At 38.7% G+C, this 23,202-nt stretch overlaps 1 protein-coding gene across 3 annotated transcripts in view; it reads right to left on the reverse strand.

Moving 5' to 3' along the window:
• atp2a2a (ATPase sarcoplasmic/endoplasmic reticulum Ca2+ transporting 2a) overlaps positions 1-23,202 on the reverse strand; it is a 38,413-nt gene continuing 15,211 nt past the window's right edge. For 2 of the 3 annotated variants that reach the window (XM_038270158.1, XM_038270156.1), the window contains 15 exons: positions 17,117-17,197; positions 15,803-15,888; positions 15,220-15,684; positions 11,731-11,819; positions 11,534-11,636; positions 11,316-11,447; positions 11,112-11,231; positions 10,814-11,032; positions 10,376-10,711; positions 10,027-10,247; positions 8,586-8,788; positions 8,381-8,466; positions 8,174-8,307; positions 7,979-8,096; positions 5,008-7,177 (listed from right to left, as the gene is read on the reverse strand). In XM_038270158.1, the coding sequence (XP_038126086.1) occupies positions 6,908-7,177; positions 7,979-8,096; positions 8,174-8,307; positions 8,381-8,466; positions 8,586-8,788; positions 10,027-10,247; positions 10,376-10,711; positions 10,814-11,032; positions 11,112-11,231; positions 11,316-11,447; positions 11,534-11,636; positions 11,731-11,819; positions 15,220-15,684; positions 15,803-15,888; positions 17,117-17,197 (2,663 nt within the window). In that variant the 3' untranslated portion in view covers positions 5,008-6,907. Of the gene's footprint in view, positions 508-5,007; positions 7,178-7,978; positions 8,097-8,173; positions 8,308-8,380; positions 8,467-8,585; positions 8,789-10,026; positions 10,248-10,375; positions 10,712-10,813; positions 11,033-11,111; positions 11,232-11,315; positions 11,448-11,533; positions 11,637-11,730; positions 11,820-15,219; positions 15,685-15,802; positions 15,889-17,116; positions 17,198-23,202 lie in introns of those variants that run through there. The other variant, XM_038270159.1, reaches the window with a different exon arrangement.

Here is a 23,202-nt window from a genome sequence, read left to right on the forward strand (position 1 = left end):
TAAGATCCTTATATATGACAGCTTTAATTACCTGAAACGGTCCATGTGATATACTTAAAATTACAGTACAGAAGTTCAGCAACAAAATGCCTGACCAACTTAGAGTAAAATATATGCAAGACTGCTCATCTGCCTTCCAAGTTATGGCAAAATATCCTCAAAAAGAAAACAAAATGTTCTTTTAAATATTCCATAAAACTATTTTCTTACAAAAAACTAAACAGAGACTTTTAGGGTTTATAACATTTGTACTGATTAAAATCTAACAGATGTGTAAACTTCTGAAAAAATGGATGCAAAAATGTTTCATCTAAGTTCCTCATGCAGAAAGATAAAAGGACTGACTAGTAACTTATGGATATTTGAGATTATGGAGTCCCCTGTCATGATATCACAGCATGCAGCTCTTTCGTAGAGATGTGCCACCCAAAACATACATACAGACCACAAAACAAAACTCAGACTTTATAAGGAATAAAATGTGGAAGGGGACCTATTTGGTCTTTCCTGTAAAAAGAAAAAAGAAAGGAAAAAAATCAGAGGGCAAAAATCATGTAAAATTTAAGAAGAAAATTAGCCTGGAAGCCAGGTAGTTAACAAAAACATGCCTTATTAAACAATATTAAATGGTAATATCCTGTATATGGAAATTTGCTTCTAAAAGTCTAAAATTAAAATAACAGGCATTAAAACATCTTTGTCGGTGATGCACTGGCACCTGGCGACACTGATGGCATTTTATAACACAATCTCTTTTCACAGTTTCTGAACCATGAGGCATTTCTGTTCGATCTCAATATACACACAGCAGTAACTTAGTTTTTTCTGTAAATGAACACAATGGTAGTGGGCATGCTGATTAGAGTTCTCACTCTGCAAGTAAACCTGTCCAGGAGTTAGTCCCTTAATTTATAAATATGACCAGAACTGTCATAAAACAGCCACACCCGGTAAGTAACCAACGTCAATGTTTGCTGCTTTTTGACAAAAAACTAAATAAACACAGACTCTTGTTTGTTTTGTACGGATATACAGCAGCTTCAAAAACAAATTTTTTCACCCATGTTGTGCTCTGCTAAATCTTACAGCTTGGTGCTTTTATTACATATTCAAGTGAGAGATATATCACATTTTTAGCCATACCATTAAGAGCAAATGCAGACCTAATGTAAGGAAAAAGCTAAAAATAATAATGAAAACATATTTTCTTCAAGTAAAAACAAAGCAGAGAAATTTATTGAAACCTTTTGGTAAAGATGTGAGGTAAATACATTAATTCACCTTAAGTTAAGTTAGAATAAAGTCACATTACAAACTTAAAAAAAAGATCCAACATTTAATTTCACCACATATTGGTGGAACATTTATTCTGCTATTAAAACTTTACACAACTCCCTTGAACAAACAGAATGACCATTAGTTTCCTGTAAAATCAAGTTGGTAGCGTACAGGGGGAACCTTCTTTGGATATTCTATCAGGGTTGTCAAAAGCTTAAATGTAAAATATATTTTTGTGCAGGTTTGATAACAGTTCTGACAGGATTTTTGGTTTGGGAAATGGCACATGAAATTAGATTAGTTGATGATTATTATTAAATCAATTAAACCTACAATTAATAAACTTTAAACGTCCCAGAGAGCAATGCTTAGCTATATATATATAGATATATATCTATATATAATGTATATCTATATATATATGTTCATTGTTGTTGTTTTTTTTTTTTACTGGAATGTGTCTGATTAATTTAAGTTATTTTCCCAGCAGAGATTACAATAGGTGTATGTCTATGATCGTAGGACTCCCAAACGCCAGACCGGAATATAGGTAGTGTCCAATGGTTTTCTCATTAAGGCTTGCTGAACCCAACATCTTTGGCATGAACACTGGAGAACAGTCTTCTTCTACAAACAAAACCAGTGTTTTACAGACTGGCTTTGTGTTTGTAGTGGGTAAAGGAAATGAGTCTCTAAGCTGCACAATAAATATACCCTTGCAAAACTGAAAGTCATACTTTACTAATTCGCTTTACTAATTTTTTTATGAACTGATCTAATTAAGATAAATGTTAAACAGAAGTTCAAACAATTTATGTAAAACAATTCAAGATGTAATTTAGTCAAAAACAACTGCTTCTATGAATAAATGTGATATTCTAAGGCTTTTAAAATATCTTTACCAGGGGTACCTACATTTTTCAACATCTAAATACTTGTTAAAGTTTGCTGTTAAACATTTCTGTTTATTTCAGTCGGTAGAGTTGACCATGTGAGCTGCAAAACAAAGTGGTACAGTGCCTTACAGAGGTATTTGGCCCCATCAAACTTTAAAACCTTTTGTCACATTTCAGACTTCAAACACAAAGTTATAAAATTGTAATTCTTTGTGAAGAATAGACATTTGGGACACAATCATGAAATTAAATTTATGTGACATCTTAAACTTTTTTAACAAATAAAAAAACTGGCCGTGCATAATTATTCAGCCCCCTTGATTTAATACTTTATAGCACCGCGTTTTGCTGCTTGGGGTATGTCTTTATAGCTGTTTTTTCCACTGAAAACCTTCTCAAGACCAGGTTTACCCGATAACAAATGGCTTTCAGCTCTTTTCCCATTTCTCCAAAAAGCCTAATCTGACCCCCTGCTGGCAAGCTACGTGGCTACTAGGACTGTAATTCACACCATGAACATGGCGATTCGATTCAGTATCAATTTTCTGACCCAACGATTTGACAATGTTTCAAATTTGAAATAAATCAATGAAAGCTGTAATATGGTTATGCATTTTATTTGAGAAACAACAGCAATTACCAGAAGTAGCAAAGTTGTACTCCACCTAGGCTTTTTTTAAACCTCATTCACTGAAAAATATGAATGCCTCTGGGTTATAGATTCTAATTCTGCGTTGCATCCAAAAAATACTGCAAGCGGAAAGAGGGTAGTTGCTAAAGGAAGCAAGGTAGGAGGGAAAAATAGGTTTAGCAAATGGATAAAAATAGAGCAGAGGAAAAAAAAACATGAATCAATACTCTTGTGGACGTGTCGATGCGTTGGATCGTCGGCTGTTGGACCGAGAGAGCAGCTGACTCATGAAGCAGACCAGGCTGGAGTAAGCAGGAGGAAGCGGTGTGCATTAGGGCTGCAACTAACGATTATTTTAAAAATCGATGAATCGGCCGATTATTTTTTCGATTAATCGATGAATCGGACAAAAAAATTTTTTTATATTAACCTCTTTATTCCAAAATAAACATTTTAGACAGAACAAACAAGCACACAAGTACAGGTTGCTCATTAACTGTACTGGTGCAATATGAAAAAGAAATGTTTGTGTTAAAACTACGCAAACTTACATGAGAAATGTAGCTGTACATCCACAAAATATAGGGTACTTTGTTTCATAAAGTGCAAAAAGAGACATTTGTTTTTAAAGCCCCTAAGGGGTTCAAACAATAGGCCCCCCCATTTCAACAAATGAGTTTTTTTTAGACTAGAAGAGTTCTGCCTTTTAAGACAGGAAAGTATAGCAGTTAAAGTTGCTGCTTGAGAAAATACTGAACCATAGAGATAAAAATAGCCCTGTGATTCAAATTATAAATTGTATTTGGAATAAAAATGAGAGAACTAGGGGTGTTAAAAAACACATCCTCCAAAGACAGATATTTACGTGGGAATGTGGCATTTAATTAATTGACATATTACTGATCTTGCTGGATTTTATTCTGCTTTACTTCTAAAAATTGCAGGATCTTCTTTATCTTTGCCAGAAGATTTAAACTTTAAAAGCCTTGCCCTCATAATTTGCAAGTTAATTTATTTAAAAAGAAAATATAAATGCTGCTTAACCCCTAGAACCGTACGGACCCACCGGTGGGTCCAGCTGCTACGTGACCTCGTAATTTGAACAAACCCCCAGTATTGATGTAAAAAACACATTTGGCACAGTTTGGTGACATTTTTGGATAAATGTGCTAAAATGGCCTCTCAGCCTAAGAACTTTCTCACTAATACCATTCTAAAATAAATATGATTCATCTGATTGAGTCCAAATTTGGTATATTTTTACACAACATTTAAATTTAAAAGTCTGTACTACTTTTTTGTGCTATAAATAATATTTTGGTAGTGTTTTGCAATGTTTATTTCAAAGAAAGAATTTTGGCGAGGTTCAAAAAATGCAAAATATTTTGTATTTTGTCCCTAATATTTCAGGCAGGGTCAAAGCTACAATGGTGCTGACACCAGAAAACCATTCTATGACATCTTACCTTTACAGACGTACCAAAAGTTTCTTCTTAAATCTAATAGCTGTGAGGCTATAAGTGATTTACTTTTGTGTGTTTTTGTCAGGCAGAAATTTATTTATACCCCCTGAGGGTGTAAGAGGTTAAGCTAATTCAAATGAAATTAAAAGTAAAATAAGTAGCCAACCTTATCCCTGTCTGTAACCTACTAACACGGTAAGGAAAGCATCAGATGAGCTACCTGAGAAACTAACGTTACGTTTCCCCACTTTAAAACGAAACAAACATGGTCGCTCATCCTGCTGATGAGCTCTCTTCACTGCCATCGAAGGCTCCAACGTGTTTTCTTTTCAGGTGCTGCTTCATAACAGTGGTGCTTCCGTGCCATGTTCATTTGTTTTTACAAAAGTTGCATGTTACGACTTTTTTCACTTTACAAAGCGCATTGTGATCATTGTGATCAGTTTGCGCACGTGCGCTTCATTTGCAGTCTGGACCCTGAAGGTAAACTCCTCACTAAAATCCTGCGGCTCTGAATGCAGCGCTGAGAGGGATTCCTGTGGGAGAAGGAGAAAGGGGTTGGGATGGGGGAGGCGCCCCACGGCAGGCAAAAGCCGCCAGTGACACCGTGAAAAGTCGCCAGATTTGTCCCTAGTCGCTTTTTTGAAAAACAGTCGCTGGAGGGGTCTGAAAAGTCGCTGAGTTGGCAACACTGCAACTGCGGCGCTACTCGCTCCGCCATATTTTTTTTTCTTCCCCCAGATGACGGTGGCGGCGGATGACGCATTAATCGCGCGACACAACTAATCGATGATTAAATTCGTTGCCAACGCTTTTAAAAGTCGATTTTTATCGATTTTATCGATTCGTTGTTGCAGCCCTAGTGTGCATGGTGACAAAAAAGGGGCTGCAGAGGACAACGCGAGCCAACTTGAACCGTGCCATCAGACCAGTGTAACCGAACCACAGCCAGAAGATCCAGGATCTCTTCCATGATGCCAGCAACACCAACGAGGATGTGGCAAGGCACATGGGTGATCACAGACTACAACACACCCTCCCCCAGTGGGAGTAGCTGATGCTGACTTCCTAAATTGATTTAATGACTTGTTTGGAAGGCTTGAGGCACTAAACAACATTCCAGCTGTGAAACCTGTTGTTCACCAGGTAGAGGAGGCACTCTGCCTTGACACAGCTGCGGTGTGGAAAACTCTGAAGCGTCAACTCGACTAAGGCACCAGGCCCCGGGTGTTCACCGAGTGTGCAGGTCATCTGGCTGGTGTCCACACAGACATTTTTAACACCTTGACCAAGCCATGGTGCCAGCATGCTTTAAAGGTGCAGTAGGAGATCTTTTCTGATGCAGATTTTACCATGTGGCTTAAAGATCTCCCCACAGCTGCTTAGCAAGCAGTGAAATAGAAGGTCTGGAAGTAACCCCAACCAATCACAAAAGACGGTCCATTGTACACAACTGGTTCCTGACACGTCAATCATCTGCTTGTCCCTCCCCCGTGTCGTACCCTGACACATGAACGAATCAAGCCCCCAATTCTCATGCAGGATGTCATGGCTGGAAGCTAGCCAGTGTTATGCTACGTTCACACCTAAAGCAGCAAGAGCAGCAAAAACTTGCATGCTGCTTCATTTTTTTATGCTTGTACAAGTTTAGTTCTGATGAGTGGCTGAAGCATATTTGATCAGATTTGGGTTTCTAAAAAGTAACGTAATCCAAACTGCAGGCACCAGGATGATAAAAGTGAACATGTTTGCCCGGCAGATTTCAGCATTTTAAGTTATTTTTGGGTTAAAATGCCGAAATCTGCCGGGCAAACATGTTCACTTTTATTATCCTCTTCGCTCTATTAAAGACATTTCATCCCAGCGCTGCGTGTCCCGAGCCCATATCATCATCAGCATCCCCTCACATCCCCACCATGGGCTGTTCTCCCTGGTACCCACTGAGAAGATTCTTCGCAAAATCTTCTCAGTGATTACAATTTTATATCTTTATGTTTTAAGCCTGACATGTGGCAAAAGGTCAAGATGTTCAAAGGGGCCAAATACCGCAGGAAACTATGTACCTCAATAACTTTACTGAAAACCTTTTAAACGTTTAGACAAATGGGTACTTCTGATCATAGTAACAGCTTTGAGATAGCTGCACTCTGCCTAGTGGAGAAAATAATGTAAGTGTACAGATCTTAGAAATAACTGAGATTCATATATTGCAACATTTGCCCTCGCTTAAGTGAAGTACTTTAATTTATTACAAAAATGCTCTATACAAACTTAGACTTTTTTTCCCCTTGCCTAAATTTACTATATAGAAAATAGAGCAAATCTTTGTACAACTAACCACAAAACTCCAACATCAAAGGCTTCTTTCTCTAAGTCATCCAAATGATGCCTGAAGATGAGAGAAGCCTGGTTGTAAAATAACAGCTGTATCTCCAGTCATTAAAATATGACTAGATACTGACCAAACCACCAGCTAAAAATATTTAGCATTGGAAATGTAAATAGTAACACATGTAACATATTTGACAGTTGGTCAAAGCAGGTGCATTTGCGAGTTTTCTACAGCTAATGTAACCATTCAATGTGTGTTAATGTCCATTTCACACAGGTGTGCTGGAAGGGTAGTGCAATGAAGTCAGTCAGGGCCAAAACATGGCAGACATGTTAGTGTCGGTGCTGTAAATCCACAGCAATACTGGCAGGGAGATGGCCAAGAAGGGCCAGGAAATTCCTTTAGTGCATGCAGACAGGGAACAGCTTCTGCTGGTTGGATTCTCCAGCTGTTTACCCAGTTCCAAGTAGTTCCTGGCAGCAAACTTCAGCAGCTCATCTAGCAGGATGACGGGAAGGGAGATCTTCAGCACCATCATCCACTGGGTGGTATCAAGAGGGGTGATCTGGAAGATGACCTGGGACAGTATGTAGATAATGGTTTGCAATAAATAACATTGTGTTTTTGACCCCAGCCGTGGTCCTGAGAGGACAGCGTGGTTACCTTTAAGGGTTTAATGGGACACAAAATTCATGTTGTAGAAGGTATCCTGGGTTTTAAGTCATGATACGGGAGGTTTTCAATACGCTTCAAGGGAAGGAAGGGATTTTATCTGTATTGTAGATATTGGGAGTATTATAACCAAATGGTTACTTATATAACAAAACTAAATTTCCATGTGGCTATAATGCTCCCAATCTCTACAATACAGATAGAATCATATTATAGTAATTATCTAATATATAATCAGATACCTTTATTAGTTTACTGCGGGGGCGCAAGGGGTGATGGTGCCTATCTCCAGCTGTCTATCATTTTTTAATTGGGGCTAATGAACTTATTTTGTGAAGGATGAACAAATGATGGCATATTCCTGCAAAATGATTAGATGAAAAATATTCAGCAGCAAAGATCCTTTTTAGAAGATGCATGGAAAAAATAACAGTGAAACCATTTGAAAAAGAATGTTTTTCAGCAGATTTTCTAATAAAAAAGTATATACTCACACATAAAGACAATTTAGAGAAGCCAATTAACCTAACAGTACTCTTTTTGGACAGTGGTTGGAAGCCAGTGTACCCGGAGAGATCACATGCATCCACGAAGAGAACATGCTAACCACTGCCCCCACAGTCAAAAAAAAAACATGCCTTAAATTCTGTTCAGCTTAATTAAAATCTGTCACTTTGAGTTAATCACAAAGAGAAAAATAACTCACAGGTAGAGGCTCTACATAGAGGATGAGGAAGTGAAGAGACATGGAAAGGCAGATGGCCCCCAGCAGCCAAATGTTCTCCCAGGGAGGCATACGCAGCAGGGATTGGTTCTCTGACAAACTAAAGCAAAGACAGAATTCAAATGTATTTGTGACACGGCATGCACCTTTCCTTTTTGTAAAGAGAAAAGTGCCAACCTGTTCAGAGCATTGCACATCTCTATTGTGACAAGCACAGACAGGGCCATGGTCATTGGATATGGTGACTCAAACACATGGCAGTCCAAACCTTCAAATTCAGGGTTGTCTGGGTCGCATTGCAAAAAGTGGCACTGTTAAGAAAGGTTCAAATGGAATGAGACTGAGAATGTGATCTTATGAAGCTGAAAATGTTTTAACATTTACCAGCTGATAAATAGTGAGCTGTGGGCCACCCTCAGAGACTGTAAACCACCATGCAGCGGCTCCCACAGTGGCAGCTCCTACATAACCTGGGAACAGAGACAACAAAACTTTCTGTTACACATAAAAAAAAGCTGCAAAGATAAAATGTGCTTATCTTCTTCACATCCTGACTGGTACCTGTTCATTTGTGATTTACTCAGCTTACCTCCAATAGCCAGGTATCTGAAAAAGAGCCAACCAGAGATCAGCGGTTCCTTTGCATTACGGGGAGGTTTCTCCATGATGTCCAAATCTGGGGGGTTGAAGCCAAGGGCTGTAGCAGGGAGGCCATCTGTCACCAAATTAACCCAAAGCAGCTGAACTGGGATCAGAGCCTCGGGGAACCCCAGAGCAGCGGTCAGGAAGATGCTGTCAGGAAGAAAATCTTGTCAGAAATAAATGTATTCATCATTTGACATTTACCCTGAACTGTTGAACATAAAATTATTCCTAATTTTAAACTTGCACTCAGATTTAGACAAACTTTATTGTCATTTCGTATACACGGACTGTATACAGAACAAAATTTTGTTTATACCACTTACTGACAGTGAGCAGCAGCTTAGCAGTGAAAAAAGACATTTCACGATTGTACATTGCAACCACAATTTTTAACTATTATATAAAAATTTGATGTGAAAGACCAACCAAACATTGTGACTTGATGGAAAATTAAATTTTTAACAGTTCTTTAACAAAAATATATTGTTTTGCTGTTTACATACAGTGCTTGAAATTCACAATTTTGGCACAAGGCATAAGGGCTATAAACCCAAACAACCCAATATATCTATAGAGTAGTCCTAACACTGTTCCTCCCACACTGCATACATTTGATCACTGCCGCACTTTAAGAATCGGAAATGTCATGAAAAGGCAAAATTTTGTTTTGTTTACAATCTGTGTATACAAAATGGCAACAAAGATTGTCTAAGTCTAAAGTCTGACTAACAACTTGTGTAGGAGGTGCAAAAGATTACAGACTTGATGTAGAAAATTAACCTAAAAAATGGACAGGCATGGTATGATTTGGTCCTTGTCAAAGTGCAGACCTAAATTCTATTAAGAATCTGTAGGAAAACAATGAAAACATGCTCTATATCTACAAATTTTCTAAAAAAGAATAGGGAAAAACCTTTAGTCTGTAGAATCGAACGTTAAGATATATCAGTAAACCATGGTTCTTTCTCAGTCTACAAAATATAGAAGGTTGAAGGGGTAAATACTTATGTATTTAACATAAGCTACTTCTCCCTCTAAATATCAGAGGATCACACTGGGAAAAATCGAAATCTAAATAAGTCATTTTTTCTTAAAATAAGTGCATTTGTTCTTGGATTAAGGAGGTAAAAGAGACATTTTGCCAATGGAACAGGACAATTTACACTTAAAATAAGAAAAGACACCTGCATTGTCTAATTTCAAGTGCATATTATCTAATTATCTTATTTTAAGACTAAAAATACTCATTCCATAGGCCAACTATCTCATTTACCTACTCAAATTTAGGGAAAATATATTTAATTTAAGACATTTTTTACATTTTCCTAGATTGTTTTTGCAGTGTGGTAGCTAAAGGGCTTTTATTTGCTCCAGAGGAAACTCACCAAACAACCTCACCCACATTGGAGGAGATAAGGTATCTGATAAACTGTTTCATGTTATTATATATAGCTCTGCCCTCTTCTACAGCAGCAACAATGGAGGAGAAATTGTCGTCTGCGAGGACCATCTCTGAGGCTGACTTGGCCACGGCAGTGCCAGAACCCATGGCGATGCCGATCTCTGCCTTCTTTAGTGCAGGGGCATCGTTCACTCCATCTCCTGTCTTTAGACAAACATGTTACAGAGAGCTGATAACTGAGAGATCCTGTAACCCTGAATACAACACAATGACCAATATGAGTAAAAACAAACAGCAGTTTTATTAGTGTTGTACTTCCTAGGGTTGCTTACCATGGCAGTTATTTCATTAAATCCTTGCAGGACCTCAACAATCTTGGACTTGTGGGATGGCTCAACACGGGCAAAGCACCGAGCTTTGGTTACGGCCTCCCGCTGGGCGTAGGGAGACAGTTCATCAAATTCTCGTCCAGTGAAGGCCATGTGCTCTATATCATCATCCTCCATCAGGATGCCGATGCGTCTGCAAATGGCCACGGCTGTGCCTTTATTGTCCCCGGTAATCATGATGACCCGAATGCCAGCCTGACGACACAGTTTAATTGAGGCAGCCACCTCCTGCCTGGGTGGATCCAGCATGCCAACGCAGCCAACAAAGGTCAGGTCAGACTGGATGCAGAGTGGGTGACAAAAAGGTACAAGAGTGACAGAGTGTTAGGTTTGATGCTGCTATTTCAATAGCTAATAAGAAAAAAAATTATAAATATTTACCTCATATTCTGTGAACTTGGAGGTATCGGAGAGTACCATGTCCTCCATTTTAGGAGGGTTGTCTCGTGTGGCCAAAGCCAGACATCTCAATGTGTCCCGACCTGTTCCATACTCACGAATAACAGACAAGATATTTTCCTTGATACCTTGAGTGAGGGGGACTTTAGTGTTACCAACCCGGACATGAGTGCATCGGTCAATTACTCCTTCTGGGGCCCCCTGGGAAGCAGAACAGAGATGCAAAATATGCACACTAAATCCATCCAAATCAAGTCTTACACGTTTTGCTTCATTCTACCTTTATAAACATCTTGCCCATCGAGGAACGAGACTTGTTTGGGGTGCAGTAGACAGACATGGACTTCCTGTCCCTGGAGAACTCAAGGGTGCACTCCTTCTTCATCAGCTGTTTGATCACCTGATGCAAATAATTCGTGGTCAGGGAGAAACCCTGCTGAGTGGGAACTGGGGGGTAAAGAGTGAGGAGGTGGCTGTCACTCACTGAGTTGCAGGCGTTGGCTCTGTCAATCTTAGACAAGCTGTGGACTTCTGTATCGAAAACATTCATTTTCTCAACTAGACAAGTCAGTGCAGTCTCTGTGGCTTCCCCCACCTTCTCGTACACAAACTTTACCTTAAGAGTGAGACACATTACGAGTCACTCATTTTCATTGTCATTCTCATCTTTTTTAATAATCTCATAATGTAATTTGTGTAAACCTCATTGTAGTCCAGGGATGAGTCATTACACAGGGCACAGATGGTGGCCAGTTCAACCAGAGCATCATACTGGGAGCATTTCACTAGTTTGCCATCTTGATACCTATGAAGAGGCATCTCAGTCTGATATGTGTTTATTCAAATCTGCATTTATCAACATAGTTTAACTGTAAACTGAATGTATTCACTATACTCACACTTCTCCTTCAGGTGCATAAGTTGATCCTGTAATGGTGAATTCTGACAGAGTGCAGCTTTCACATTCTGCTTTGCCGAGTATAAACATCTGAAAATTAGAGTCAATAGTACAGGAATGAAGAATAATCTTAGCTTCCCCAAAGCAGATATTAATTTGTTTTCATATTTTTTCAGTCAATTGCATGTTAATTTACTTTGTCACTGCACGGGAGCAGGCAGGACAAACCTCAGAAAACCCCCTTAACCAAACTACATAACACTTGATTGAGCAGCATACATAACACGGAACTGAGGAGCATGCAGTACAGCACGCCTTAAATCAGTTTGAGGATCAACCCATTGTGCCGTGAGGCTCAGTTGAAACATCGCACAAACGTCTGTACTCCAAATATCAGTGGTGAAACTAAAAACATTCCGATTCAAGTGACTTGGTATTGTTTCTTTAACTTTGCTGTACAGCTGTGTTATGGCTTTGTCTGCAATGTAATTTCTTGAGGGCAGACTGTAGCATGGGTCCAAAACTTCCAGATGACAATTTAAGTCCAAGATTCTCGACAGGCTGGTTGTCAAGAGCAATATATTTGACCAACTTTCTTTAATCGTCTTTGCCCTCTTGTTTTCCTTGGACTATTTGTCTCGCCTAAAGTATTTGTTGCTTTACTTTAGCAACCTTCCCATCTGCAGCTTTACAAAACACACATCATGTTTTGTCCTCAGATAACTAATTAAATTTGTGGTGTTAAATGTAGCTCTGCCTCTAGCTCCTGTTGAAATTGCCATGTGGCAGACATTCCAACTAGCTTTAAGACAGTCTTCACTCTTAAGAGTAAAATATTTCCAAACTTCTGACATGTTGGATTTGCACCACCACAGCGGTTGGTATTGCACAGCTACTGTCAACCGTAACTAGGTGGTACTTTATGGCAGTTGTGTAAAGATCGGCACAACTCTTCATCTAAAGTAGCTGAGCTCCAATCACCGAAAAATAGGAAAAGATCGGATGATCCAATTTTCAGATCGTGATCGGGACATCCCTAAACTCATTAAGCATTATTTACTGGCCAATTAATAAACAGAGCTTAGAATAAATAGTTTAAGCTAATAACACTCAGAGCAGAAGATGTTACTGTAAGAAAGTTTCACTATTTTCAGTATGAATTAAGTTTTCACATTTAGGCCAGAGAAAGCAGAGAGGTGTAAAACCATTTTAAAAGACTTTGCAAATATAGAGGTACATCACCTTTTTATTCAGGCTCCAAACACAAAGAGATAGGTTAAGGTAAGTGCTTATCTTTAGCTTATTCCTTGTGTAATATTTCAGCAGCTTTAATACTAGCTGTTGTTATTGTGATATATTCATGTACAAAAACGCTGCCATGCACCAAAGAATAAAAGGATCTACAGTCATGGCCAAAAGTTTTGAGAATGATTCAAATGTTGATATTTACAAAGTCTACTTCTTCAGTTTTTATAATTTGCATTAACTCCAGAATTATATAAAGAGTGATCAGCGTAACAGCAATTAATTGCAAAGTCAATATTTGCCTAGAAAATGAACTTTATCCCCCAAAACACATTTCAACGTCATTGCAGCCCTGCCTTAAAAGGACCAGCTAACATCGTTTCATTGATTGCTATATTAACACAGGTGTGGGTGGTGACGAGGACAGGGTTGGAGATCCATCTGTCATGATTAAGTAAGAATGACACCACTGGACACTTTAAAAAGAGGCTGGTGCTTGGCATCATCGTTTCTCTTCTGTGAACCATGGTTATCTCTATAAAAACATGTGCAGTCATCATTGCACTGCACAAAAATGGCCTAACAGGAAAGCGAATCGCAGCTAAAAAGATTGCATCTCAGTCAACAATCTATCAGGTATAGGGTAAGGTACAGGGAGGGGACTGCTGAGGACTGGGGTAAAGTCATTTTCTCTGATGAATCCCCTTTCCGATTGTTTGGGACATCTGGAAAACAGTAGTTCGGAGAAGACGAGGTGAGCGCTACCACCAGTCTTGTCTCATGCCAACTGTAAAGCATCCTGAAACCATTCATGAGTGGGGTTGCTTCTCGGCCAAAGGAGTCGGCTCTCTCACAGTCTTACCTAAAAACACAGCCATGAATAAAGAATGGTACCAGAATGTCTTTCGGGTCGGTCGTTAAGGAGGTATTGTTCACCGGCAATACCTCCTTAACAACCGTCCCTTAACAATCCCTTAACAATCATAGACAGGTCTCAGGTATTACAGGAGACAATCCCCCCCTTAATGGCAATACCCCCCCTTTAATGACCGACCTTCAGAATCATAGACAGGTTTCAGATATTAGAGGTGAACGATGGACCCAAACGACCCACTCATTGGTTACCATTTGCATGTTTCCGAGCAATACAAGACCCTGTCTATATAAGACTCAAACTCACTGCGGATCCAGACATTTGAATTGAGAAAGCTTCCTGGAGAGGTGGCGAAACGTTATTTTTAATTTTTACGGAATGACTATGACCTGGATGACTGAGAATCTTCATCAGCAATTGCAGAGGTCCTGAAGAAGAGGGGTCAACACTGCAAAATTGACTTGCTGCATTAACTCATTCTGTCATTTAAAGCTTTTGTTACTCATAATATGATTGCAATTTTATTTATGTATGTGATGACAACATCTGACATACACACATGAAAACCAGAGGGCAGCAGATCATGTGAAAATATAATATTTGTGTAATTCTCAATACTTTTGGCCATGACTGTAGACTCTCTGGCTCAGAGACTGATGGTTAATTTGCTAAATATGCTAATTTATCAACAATGTAAAATGCTGATACATTCTGGCTTTATCATCATTTTCATTTAGCTCTAAAAACTTTAAACACTGATTAAAAGTAAGACAGTTCTCTCTCACACACACGCATTGTGAGCTTGCCTCTACAAGCTTACGTAAAGAAATAATAGCTTCATATCAAGAAGGCTAGAAATTAATATTTTGCTAGAGGGGATTTATCCTAATCAAGAGTGTTATGGTGTGAACTGAGTTAAGGCTAAATCCTCTTCGGCTAAAACCATATTTTCCTCTCCTTTATGTCTTCAGGAAAACTAAATCGATTAAAATCAATTAGAAACAGTTGGCAACTGAAAATCAGTTCCAGGTGGGAACTGATTTTCCTATTACACCTTTTCTAAATTGATCATTTTCAAGTGCTTTCAAGTTAAAAATCTCTACAGAACACAACTTATAAAAGATAGATATAAAACATAAAAAGTAAGAAAACACACTTACCTACAAAAAAAAGGACTACTACTTTTTTTTTTTTTTTAACCTTACACGATCAAGAAGTTTTGTGGTGATGCTGAGAAAGTGCAAAAGGGAACCAAAAGCTGGCTGGCTAAGCTGCATTGTGATGCAAAAGCAGCACTGCAAGCTATCAGCTCCACCGATACCTTAGCTGTATCATAGGCACCAAGAGTGTATGTGTTTCTGTGAGACTCACTCTGCAGACAGACATCTGGTTGGTGGTCAAAGTACCAGTTTTGTCAGAACAGATGACAGAGGTGCAGCCCAGGGTCTCTACAGAAGGCAAGCTGCGGACGATAGCGTTCTTCTTGGCCATGCGTCTGGTGCCTAGAGCTAGGCATGTAGTGATCACAGCAGGAAGACCCTCAGGAATGGCAGCAACAGCCAGAGCCACAGCAATCTTAAAGTAATAGACTGCTCCACGGATCCAAGAACCCCCATGGACAGGGTCGTTGAAGTGGCCAATGTTTATGATCCACACAGCGATGCAAATTAGGGAAATAACTTTGGAGAGTTGCTGACCAAATTCATCCAACTTCTGCTGCAGAGGTGTCTTCTCTTGCTCAGTTGCTGCCATCTCATCACGGATCTTACCAATCTCTGTGTTGACTCCTGTGGCCACGACCACACCCACAGCCTTCCCAGCTGAAATGTTGGTACCCTGAAACAAAATACTTTGCTCAACAGAACCTCATAGTAACAACAACAACAACAAAAAAAACTAACTGATTAAGCTTTTAGGAGGATGTTTGAAAGAAAGTGTGTAGTTAAACTCTTACAGAAAAGAGCATGTTCTTCTTGTCTTGATTGACCGCTCGAGGGTCAGGGACAGGGTCAGTGTGTTTGATGACAGAAACAGACTCGCCTACAAGAACCACACAGAACATCAGGTCAAATCAGCTAAAACTTGCCTGGTGACTGATTTATTCTACAACCACTCTTCTTTTGTACAGCCCACCCATAAGGCAAACCCTTTTAAAGTAAATGTTTTATTTATTTTACAAAAGTGACTTTTTTCAGTCCTTTAGTCAAGTAAAACAATGGCAAGGACTCAGATATGTATGTATGTATGTATGTATGTATGTATGTATGTATGTATGTATGTATGTATGTATGTATGTATGTATGTATGTATGTATGTATGTATGTATGTATGTATGTATGTATGTATGTATGTATGTATGTATGTATGTATGTATGTATGTATGTATGTATGTACGTACATACGTACGTATGTATGTATGACTGATAAACAAGAAGCTCATGTCAAACCACTTCTATGGGGTAAATTCTTTAGTACAGGTGCCAGAGCAATATAAAGCATCAGGATATGTAGTAATGTTTTTGATAACATTAAGCACAGAGAACATACAGATTGTTGTGATGACTTATATCTGTGTTAATTTGTTACATTTTTTAACAATGTGTATGTCAAGTATGATCCCTTTACTTAAATATCAATGTCTAGTATGATCCCTTTACAATATATATGGTTAATTCATTCAAATGTAGTATCGGCTCGGTTTCAGGCTCAACGTCATCTAGTAGAGGGTACTGTGCAGTTCCAAACTGAAAGACTGATTTTGCTCAGGCAGCCTTTGACTAAGAGCCACGCCTACCATGAACTCTTCCAGTGGAGCTCAGAGAGCAAGTTATTTTCAAAGAAATGTAAAATTATGGTTGGGCTTTGAGTCAGTGAGTAAGTCAGTGTGTAAACATTTGTTCTGATATTTTAATCAATTTGTTTTTCATGGAATTCTTATTCTGCTGCAAAATAATTAAAACATGTATTTTATTTTTTTGGTGGCGTCATCTGCCCAAAAGACTGTGGCTGAAACCTAGATTATACAGCTAAACCAGCATATTACACAAATCTTTATTACTGTAATATGCCAGTTAATAGTTTAAAGCCATTACTTTAATGTTTCAAAGTATAAACATTTTGTATTAGTTTAAAAATGTGGTTCTTAACAAAAAAAAATACCATGAAACAGAAAAGGAAAATTAATGCTATCAAATTTCTATTATTGTGAGTTAAAAACTGATTAAAAAGGTCAGTCAGAGTTTATCGACTAGCATGAATTTATTCTCACCTGTCAGAATGGACTGGTCTACTCTCAGAGTTGTTGACTTGATGGAACAGATGCGTATGTCTGCAGGCACTTTGTCTCCAACTACAATGAAAAAATGCTACGAATTAGTGAAAGTACCCAAACAGGCAGGACTAAAAGACAGAGCCTACTCAGGCCATTGACTTTAGTCTTATAAATAAACGATTGCTGCTGCTGAAGCAATTGAGATATAAATTAATCACCAGTTGAGCAGCTCCTAAATTCAGGAGGCGTTGTTATGCAAACAGTACATGGAAACGCTCACACACAATGTGCCATTTTCCCCTAAAATGGGCTGCACAATGTATCAAAAAAAGTTCATCAGCACACAGACACACACACAGTATTTTCTTACTATATGTAGTGTGGACCATGTATTCATAATAGGAGCATTCATTTTCAGGTATTTTTTTCAACCCTTTCAATGCTCTAAACCTGACAAAAACCTTTCACCTTACCATTACCCAGGGATGTGCGTCTGACTGCAAGTGAGACAGAGCCTCTGGCTAATGTCTTTAACCATTTACATTTAATCTTTGTTAGTGAAATAGGTAGTTTTGCTGATGGGACATAAAGCCGCATGGAAAGAGCACAGGGTGAGGCAGGGCAGTACTCCGCCACACTGAATGGGGCGATGAGCCAACACAGAGGTTGACCAATTCAGGAAAACTTTCCTTCCTGGGTGATCATCTCTATTTAGGCCAAGAGACTTTTAAAACTAAAGGAAAATAAGAAGGACTTTTGCTACAAAGTAACAGAGGTTTTTGTGGCTAAGGAAAGGCGTGTGGTCTTCATCTGCATTTTGGCCAAAAATAAAATATATCACTAAACTTCAAGTTTCAAATCTGTCTTTTTATATGCTACTCTATACTCTCAGTTGTGTTGTATGAATTGTCTAACGGGTGACACACGGAAGGTGTGGAGCAAATGCCACTTTCTCTCACTGCTATAATTGTAATATTTTTTCTCATCTTTAATACGTACCTTACGTGTGATAGAGAGTGTGTGTGAAAAACGCTACAAAATAACCAGCAGCCAATTGAATAAGCTACAATTTTAAGTTGATATATTTTTAAATTTTACTCGAAAGGAGTCAGTGCCTCACCAACCATGAACCTCACCACACATCACTGCCAATACCAGTGCATACCTATCCCTTAAATTCAATTCACACCATAACACTAAACCTGACCCCTTGCAAAACAGCTTGTGGGGACTAGGAAATGACCTAAATTAGCAAAAACTGGACCTCGCTTTACTGGTAAAATAAGAATAATGGCTCTCACTCGGATGGCCAAACAGGAACACACACACAATCACGCATGTGCCTGGTTAAAAGCTGTCGTTGGGTAGTTGGTGCAATGAAGGCTAAGTAAATGAGAAGTGTATTTTCTGAAAGCAGCAACTCAGCATTACAGTAGTACAGCAGCTCAATACATGGACTCTTCTCAGCCATGTTTGCTGTGCCCCCCAGGAGGAAAACAACACAGCAATCACTGTCAGGAAAAGAGAAGAGAAATGAAGGACTTAAGAGCCATAAAAGGCCGTTCTGTAATGAGCAGGCCAATTTTGAGGCAAAGTATTTTATGTGATCCTATTTAACACTGCAATTTTGCATATGAGGGAATAGAAACTGCAGAAATGGGTTATGGTAGGGCACAATTCCACGGGAAAATGTACTTATAGACCTGGTAATTTACTAATGTAAGTTGTGTCAAAACATTTTAGACCTACAACAATAGGAGGATTTGAAGCTGTTTTGGAAACTGCTGGGCTTGTATCAGATGCTTTGAAGCCTCTGCAGGTCCAGCAGATTCCAAAACAGCTTCTTCCCCACTGCCATTAGACTGCTGAATATTGAATAGGACCAGGTGTTGTGAATTGGCACTTTATAAATAGACTGAACTGAATTGAATTGAACTTGTACGTACCTAGGGCATGCTATGGAAAATACAACTTTGGTCTTCATAATGCCGTTTGTTCACCTACAGTCTCTATACAACTCTGAGGCCTTTGGTTGCACTGAATTCCCCAGCATTCCTTTCTTCAGTTCAACTTTTAAAAAACCAATCGGCAACTAGACTATTCCTTGTAGATTGATCAAAATACTCTATAAATGAGCAGTGTTATGGTCCTGGCTCTGATGGTTGGTTTTGTCATCTGCCCCTGCTCACCTGTCTAATTGGCCCTGCAGCTGTTTCACCTGGTTCCCACAGCTATTTATGCTGTTTGCTTGCCTGCCATCAGCGCCAGATTATTCTACCTGTTTCAGTGAGAGTAACTCTAGTGTTGAATTCTCCTTGGATACCTCTTCGGCTCTCTGATCTCTTGGTCTGTGAATCTGGTTTGGACTGTACTTGGGCTTTGGATTATCCCTCACGGACACTACTGCTTGCTCAGAGTCGGCTGGCGCAATCTCCCCTGCACCCTGTGCTCTGAAGTCGAAATGATCCTACGCAGTGGACAATCTCCCCCTGGGTTCGTCCTCTCTCTTCTAACTCTGAATTGGACTGAATCTGATAACCCCCCCAGAAGAAGTTCTGGCACTCCCTTTTTGAAATAAACTTGTTTCAAACCGTCCTGTTTGTCTGCTGAATATTGGGCCCATGTTTCTGAGGTCATTACACATTACACGGAAACGTGAAATATTACATTTTCTATTTTGAATGTTTAGCTTTGGGTACTACTGGTGGTGGGCTCTGTAGACATAAATATGATTGGGACTTCATTAAATGGTTTAATTTGATGGAAGACAGGAAATTACATGCTTTATTAAAGCCATATGACAGTGAACAAAAGGAGTGGAGAAGAGTAACTGAGCAGGATCTACCTGTATCTGTTTTTTTTATATATATATTATGTGTTACATCACAGGAAAAAAAATAAAAAGACATTACATTTAAATGACCTTGTAAGTAGGGAGTGTTTTTTCCCAATTTCATTATTTCAGCGGTTTAAACACCATCTAATTTGGAGCATTTGTTCCTTCCAGCTTTGAGTGGCAGCTACACCTGCTGTATCTCAGGGGACAGCAGTCCCGGCTTTCTCAGAAACAGCCTAAAGGCTCTATGTGCTGATAATAGCTGAACAAAGACTGGTATCCTGTCATGTTGAAAGGGCCCCTTCACATCAACAGGCTTCCCAGTGCATCTCCCACTGATAAGGTCATCAGCATCATTTATTTGAGTGCAGATACTCAACATGAATTCAAAAACCAACACCATGTAAGGAAAGAAACCCCAAACATTTCGCTATCATTTCTAAAGTATTTTAAGTAGACATGTTGTGAATTGGTGCTATATAGATAACTGAATTCAATAGAAAAATTGATAAATCATTAAAAGTAGAGAGAAACTGAAGAAAGCCTATCAAGGGTTCTGTGTCTGCAAATATGCTGTTTACTTATTTCCTCCATGTTCATTTTACTGTGACCATTTTAGGGCTGCAACTAATAATTATTTTGTCAAAAATGTTTTTCAATTAATGGAATGGTATTCGGATATCAAAAGGATCTTTAAAGTAGATTTTTTATACAGAATTTAAAACACATTGAAGCAAAAACTATACCAAAAGAGAGAATATTAACAGCCAAAAATGTTTTATGATTTGGGTATAATTAATGCTTTGAGGAGGTTGCTCTTTCAGCTTATGGTATCTTTAAGAGTCTCTATAACTATAAAACAATATGTAATGGGTCACCAGTTTCTTGGCCTCTTGTTTGAGGCTTTGATTTATGTAAAGATTTTAGCTTTAAAAGAGAATCAGTTTATAACTGCATTGTATAAAAGCATCATCTATCTGTCGTCTTTTAGGATTTAAATAAATTTCTGTCTCATAAATCCGTAATAAAGAATGCATCACAACACTGTTTGTGCAACCTTGGCAACTGAACTCATCCGATGAAGAAAACTCCAGCCAAGTGATCCTACAGGTATATGGGAGCATATCTATTTGTTATAGTGAGCAGACCTAAGGTTAATTTAGGATTTTAAGTGAAAGAATAACAAATTATAATGCAGAATCATAGCAGAAACAGTGTCACTGTCAGTCTTTATCATTTATGTTATTACTATTTCATCATATAACCATGATACACCTGGACAGACTTAATAGCAGAAAATAAAAAGGGGCTGAATAGCAACATGTCTTTCTACTTCCATTTCTCTTTTAGGGATTATTTAAATTATAGCCAGTGTTTAAAAATTAATTTTCTTTTTATGAAACAGAGGAGAGTAAAATCAATAAAAAATATTTGGGATTTTTGAAAAATGGATTCACAACAATTACCATCAAGGTTTAAAAGGCTCTTTGGGTTAAAGATTTGTATAGACCTAAATCCATGCAATCATGAAAAGGAATACTGGTGTGAGTTCATTTCATTCCTAAAACACCATGCATATAGATTGAATGTATAACATTTTCAGTTTGTATTCAGACTAAATAAATCTATAGAATCACATTTAGCTAAGCCTTAGTTCTGCCAATAGATAATCTAAATACAAACCTTTGTTCCCTTATGTCTGTAGCTATGATAATCTGAGTCTGCATTTCTTGAGTCTGGCTCCCCACTTGGCGTTTAATGCAACCCTTTTGGTCTTCAGACAAGTAAAAGCCTTTTGCCAAAAAGCCATCCCTCAGTGACAACAGACATTTGCCAGACCTCAGTAAATGCCACATACTCTCCCGGGTGTCTGGAATCTTAGTGGTGGGTGCTGATGGGTACAGTAGCAATAGTCCACAGAAAGGGTGGGGAAGTTATCTGCAGAAGCGCTTCCCTATAAGGTGAAGGCTTTCTCTCCCTCCAGTACAATAAAAGCAGGACACCCTATACAAGCATTGGTAGCAGACTTAACAGCAAGCTCTGTGGCTCTGAGAACATCCGAATATGAAAGCCCTCAAGCCCAAACAAAAAACTGGCAACTGATATGTTGCACTGTGTTATGACAGGGATTAAATTCAAGTAAACTAACTTTATAAGCCAGTGTCATTAAACTATCTAATTAATTTAATGACAGTAAATTCATAACCGTTCTCAACATTAAAAAAATGCAGTAACAACAATTCCTAATTTTGTTGTATAACTAAATGAAAAAAATATAATCAGCAGACACTAAGGTTACAGTGGGAAGCACAAAGGTGAGGTTCTGATCAGTTATAAAAGAAGAAAAATCTAAAAACAGCTGAACTGCAGGACTTTCTTCAAGCATTTCTTCCCACAGTGGAAGAACCCACAGAGGACCCATCTATCTCAAATTAGCAGCCATTTAGCAAGGTTCAGCCTCATCACCATCTGCCTCCACGTTGCACAGATCACTTTATAGCTAAGAGAACATAGTCTGACAGGAGCCATTTTAAAAGATGTGTGGAGGATTTAGAAAACATATACAGCTGACGAGCTTGTTCTGGCTGCAGGATGAAACCTCCACTCTTTGTTGCCTCCTGGGATGCTCATAATGCTGACAGCAAGGCTTACCACTACCTTTGTCAGCTTTCAGAGGAGGGGAGCAGGAGGGGAGCAGATTTCATCTTTAAGCTTGCAGAAGAAAAAACATTCAAGCTGCCCTCTGTGATTTTTTTTAACAGAAAAAAATCCAAAAAATAAGGATTTAGATGAAGAATGAAACTCCATTTGTCCTTGTCAAGGTTATCACAAAGTCTAATGTTATTCAATGATCACGACAAGCAGGCAACACACAGGGTGGGACCAGACACCTGTCATTTAAACAACTGTCAGCGCCTCTATAAATACAGCATTCCACAATCTTAACAGCCAATGATGGCTATTAATAAAACCCTCTGTTATGCACACAAACTAAGCATCACTTGAAGGTCAAACTGAGTAACAAGATAAAGGTACAGTTCCTAAGGACTTCAGCATTCCTCAGCACGCCAGCTTCCATTCATCCCTATGCAGTGAGTGGGCACTTTCAAAGCCAAATCTTCACATCTGGAAGGTTTCTAGCTGCTGTATTATGCTGACTAGACCTTCAGGAGGAAAGACTGTGGAGCTAGAATTAATTTAAAGCATGGTACTGATGACTGATGACTTAGAATCTTCAGGAGCTTAA

Source organism: Cyprinodon tularosa, unplaced genomic scaffold, assembly GCF_016077235.1.
Source record: "Cyprinodon tularosa strain WSP-4 unplaced genomic scaffold, ASM1607723v1 ctg752, whole genome shotgun sequence".
Lineage (NCBI taxonomy): Eukaryota > Metazoa > Chordata > Actinopteri > Cyprinodontiformes > Cyprinodontidae > Cyprinodon > Cyprinodon tularosa.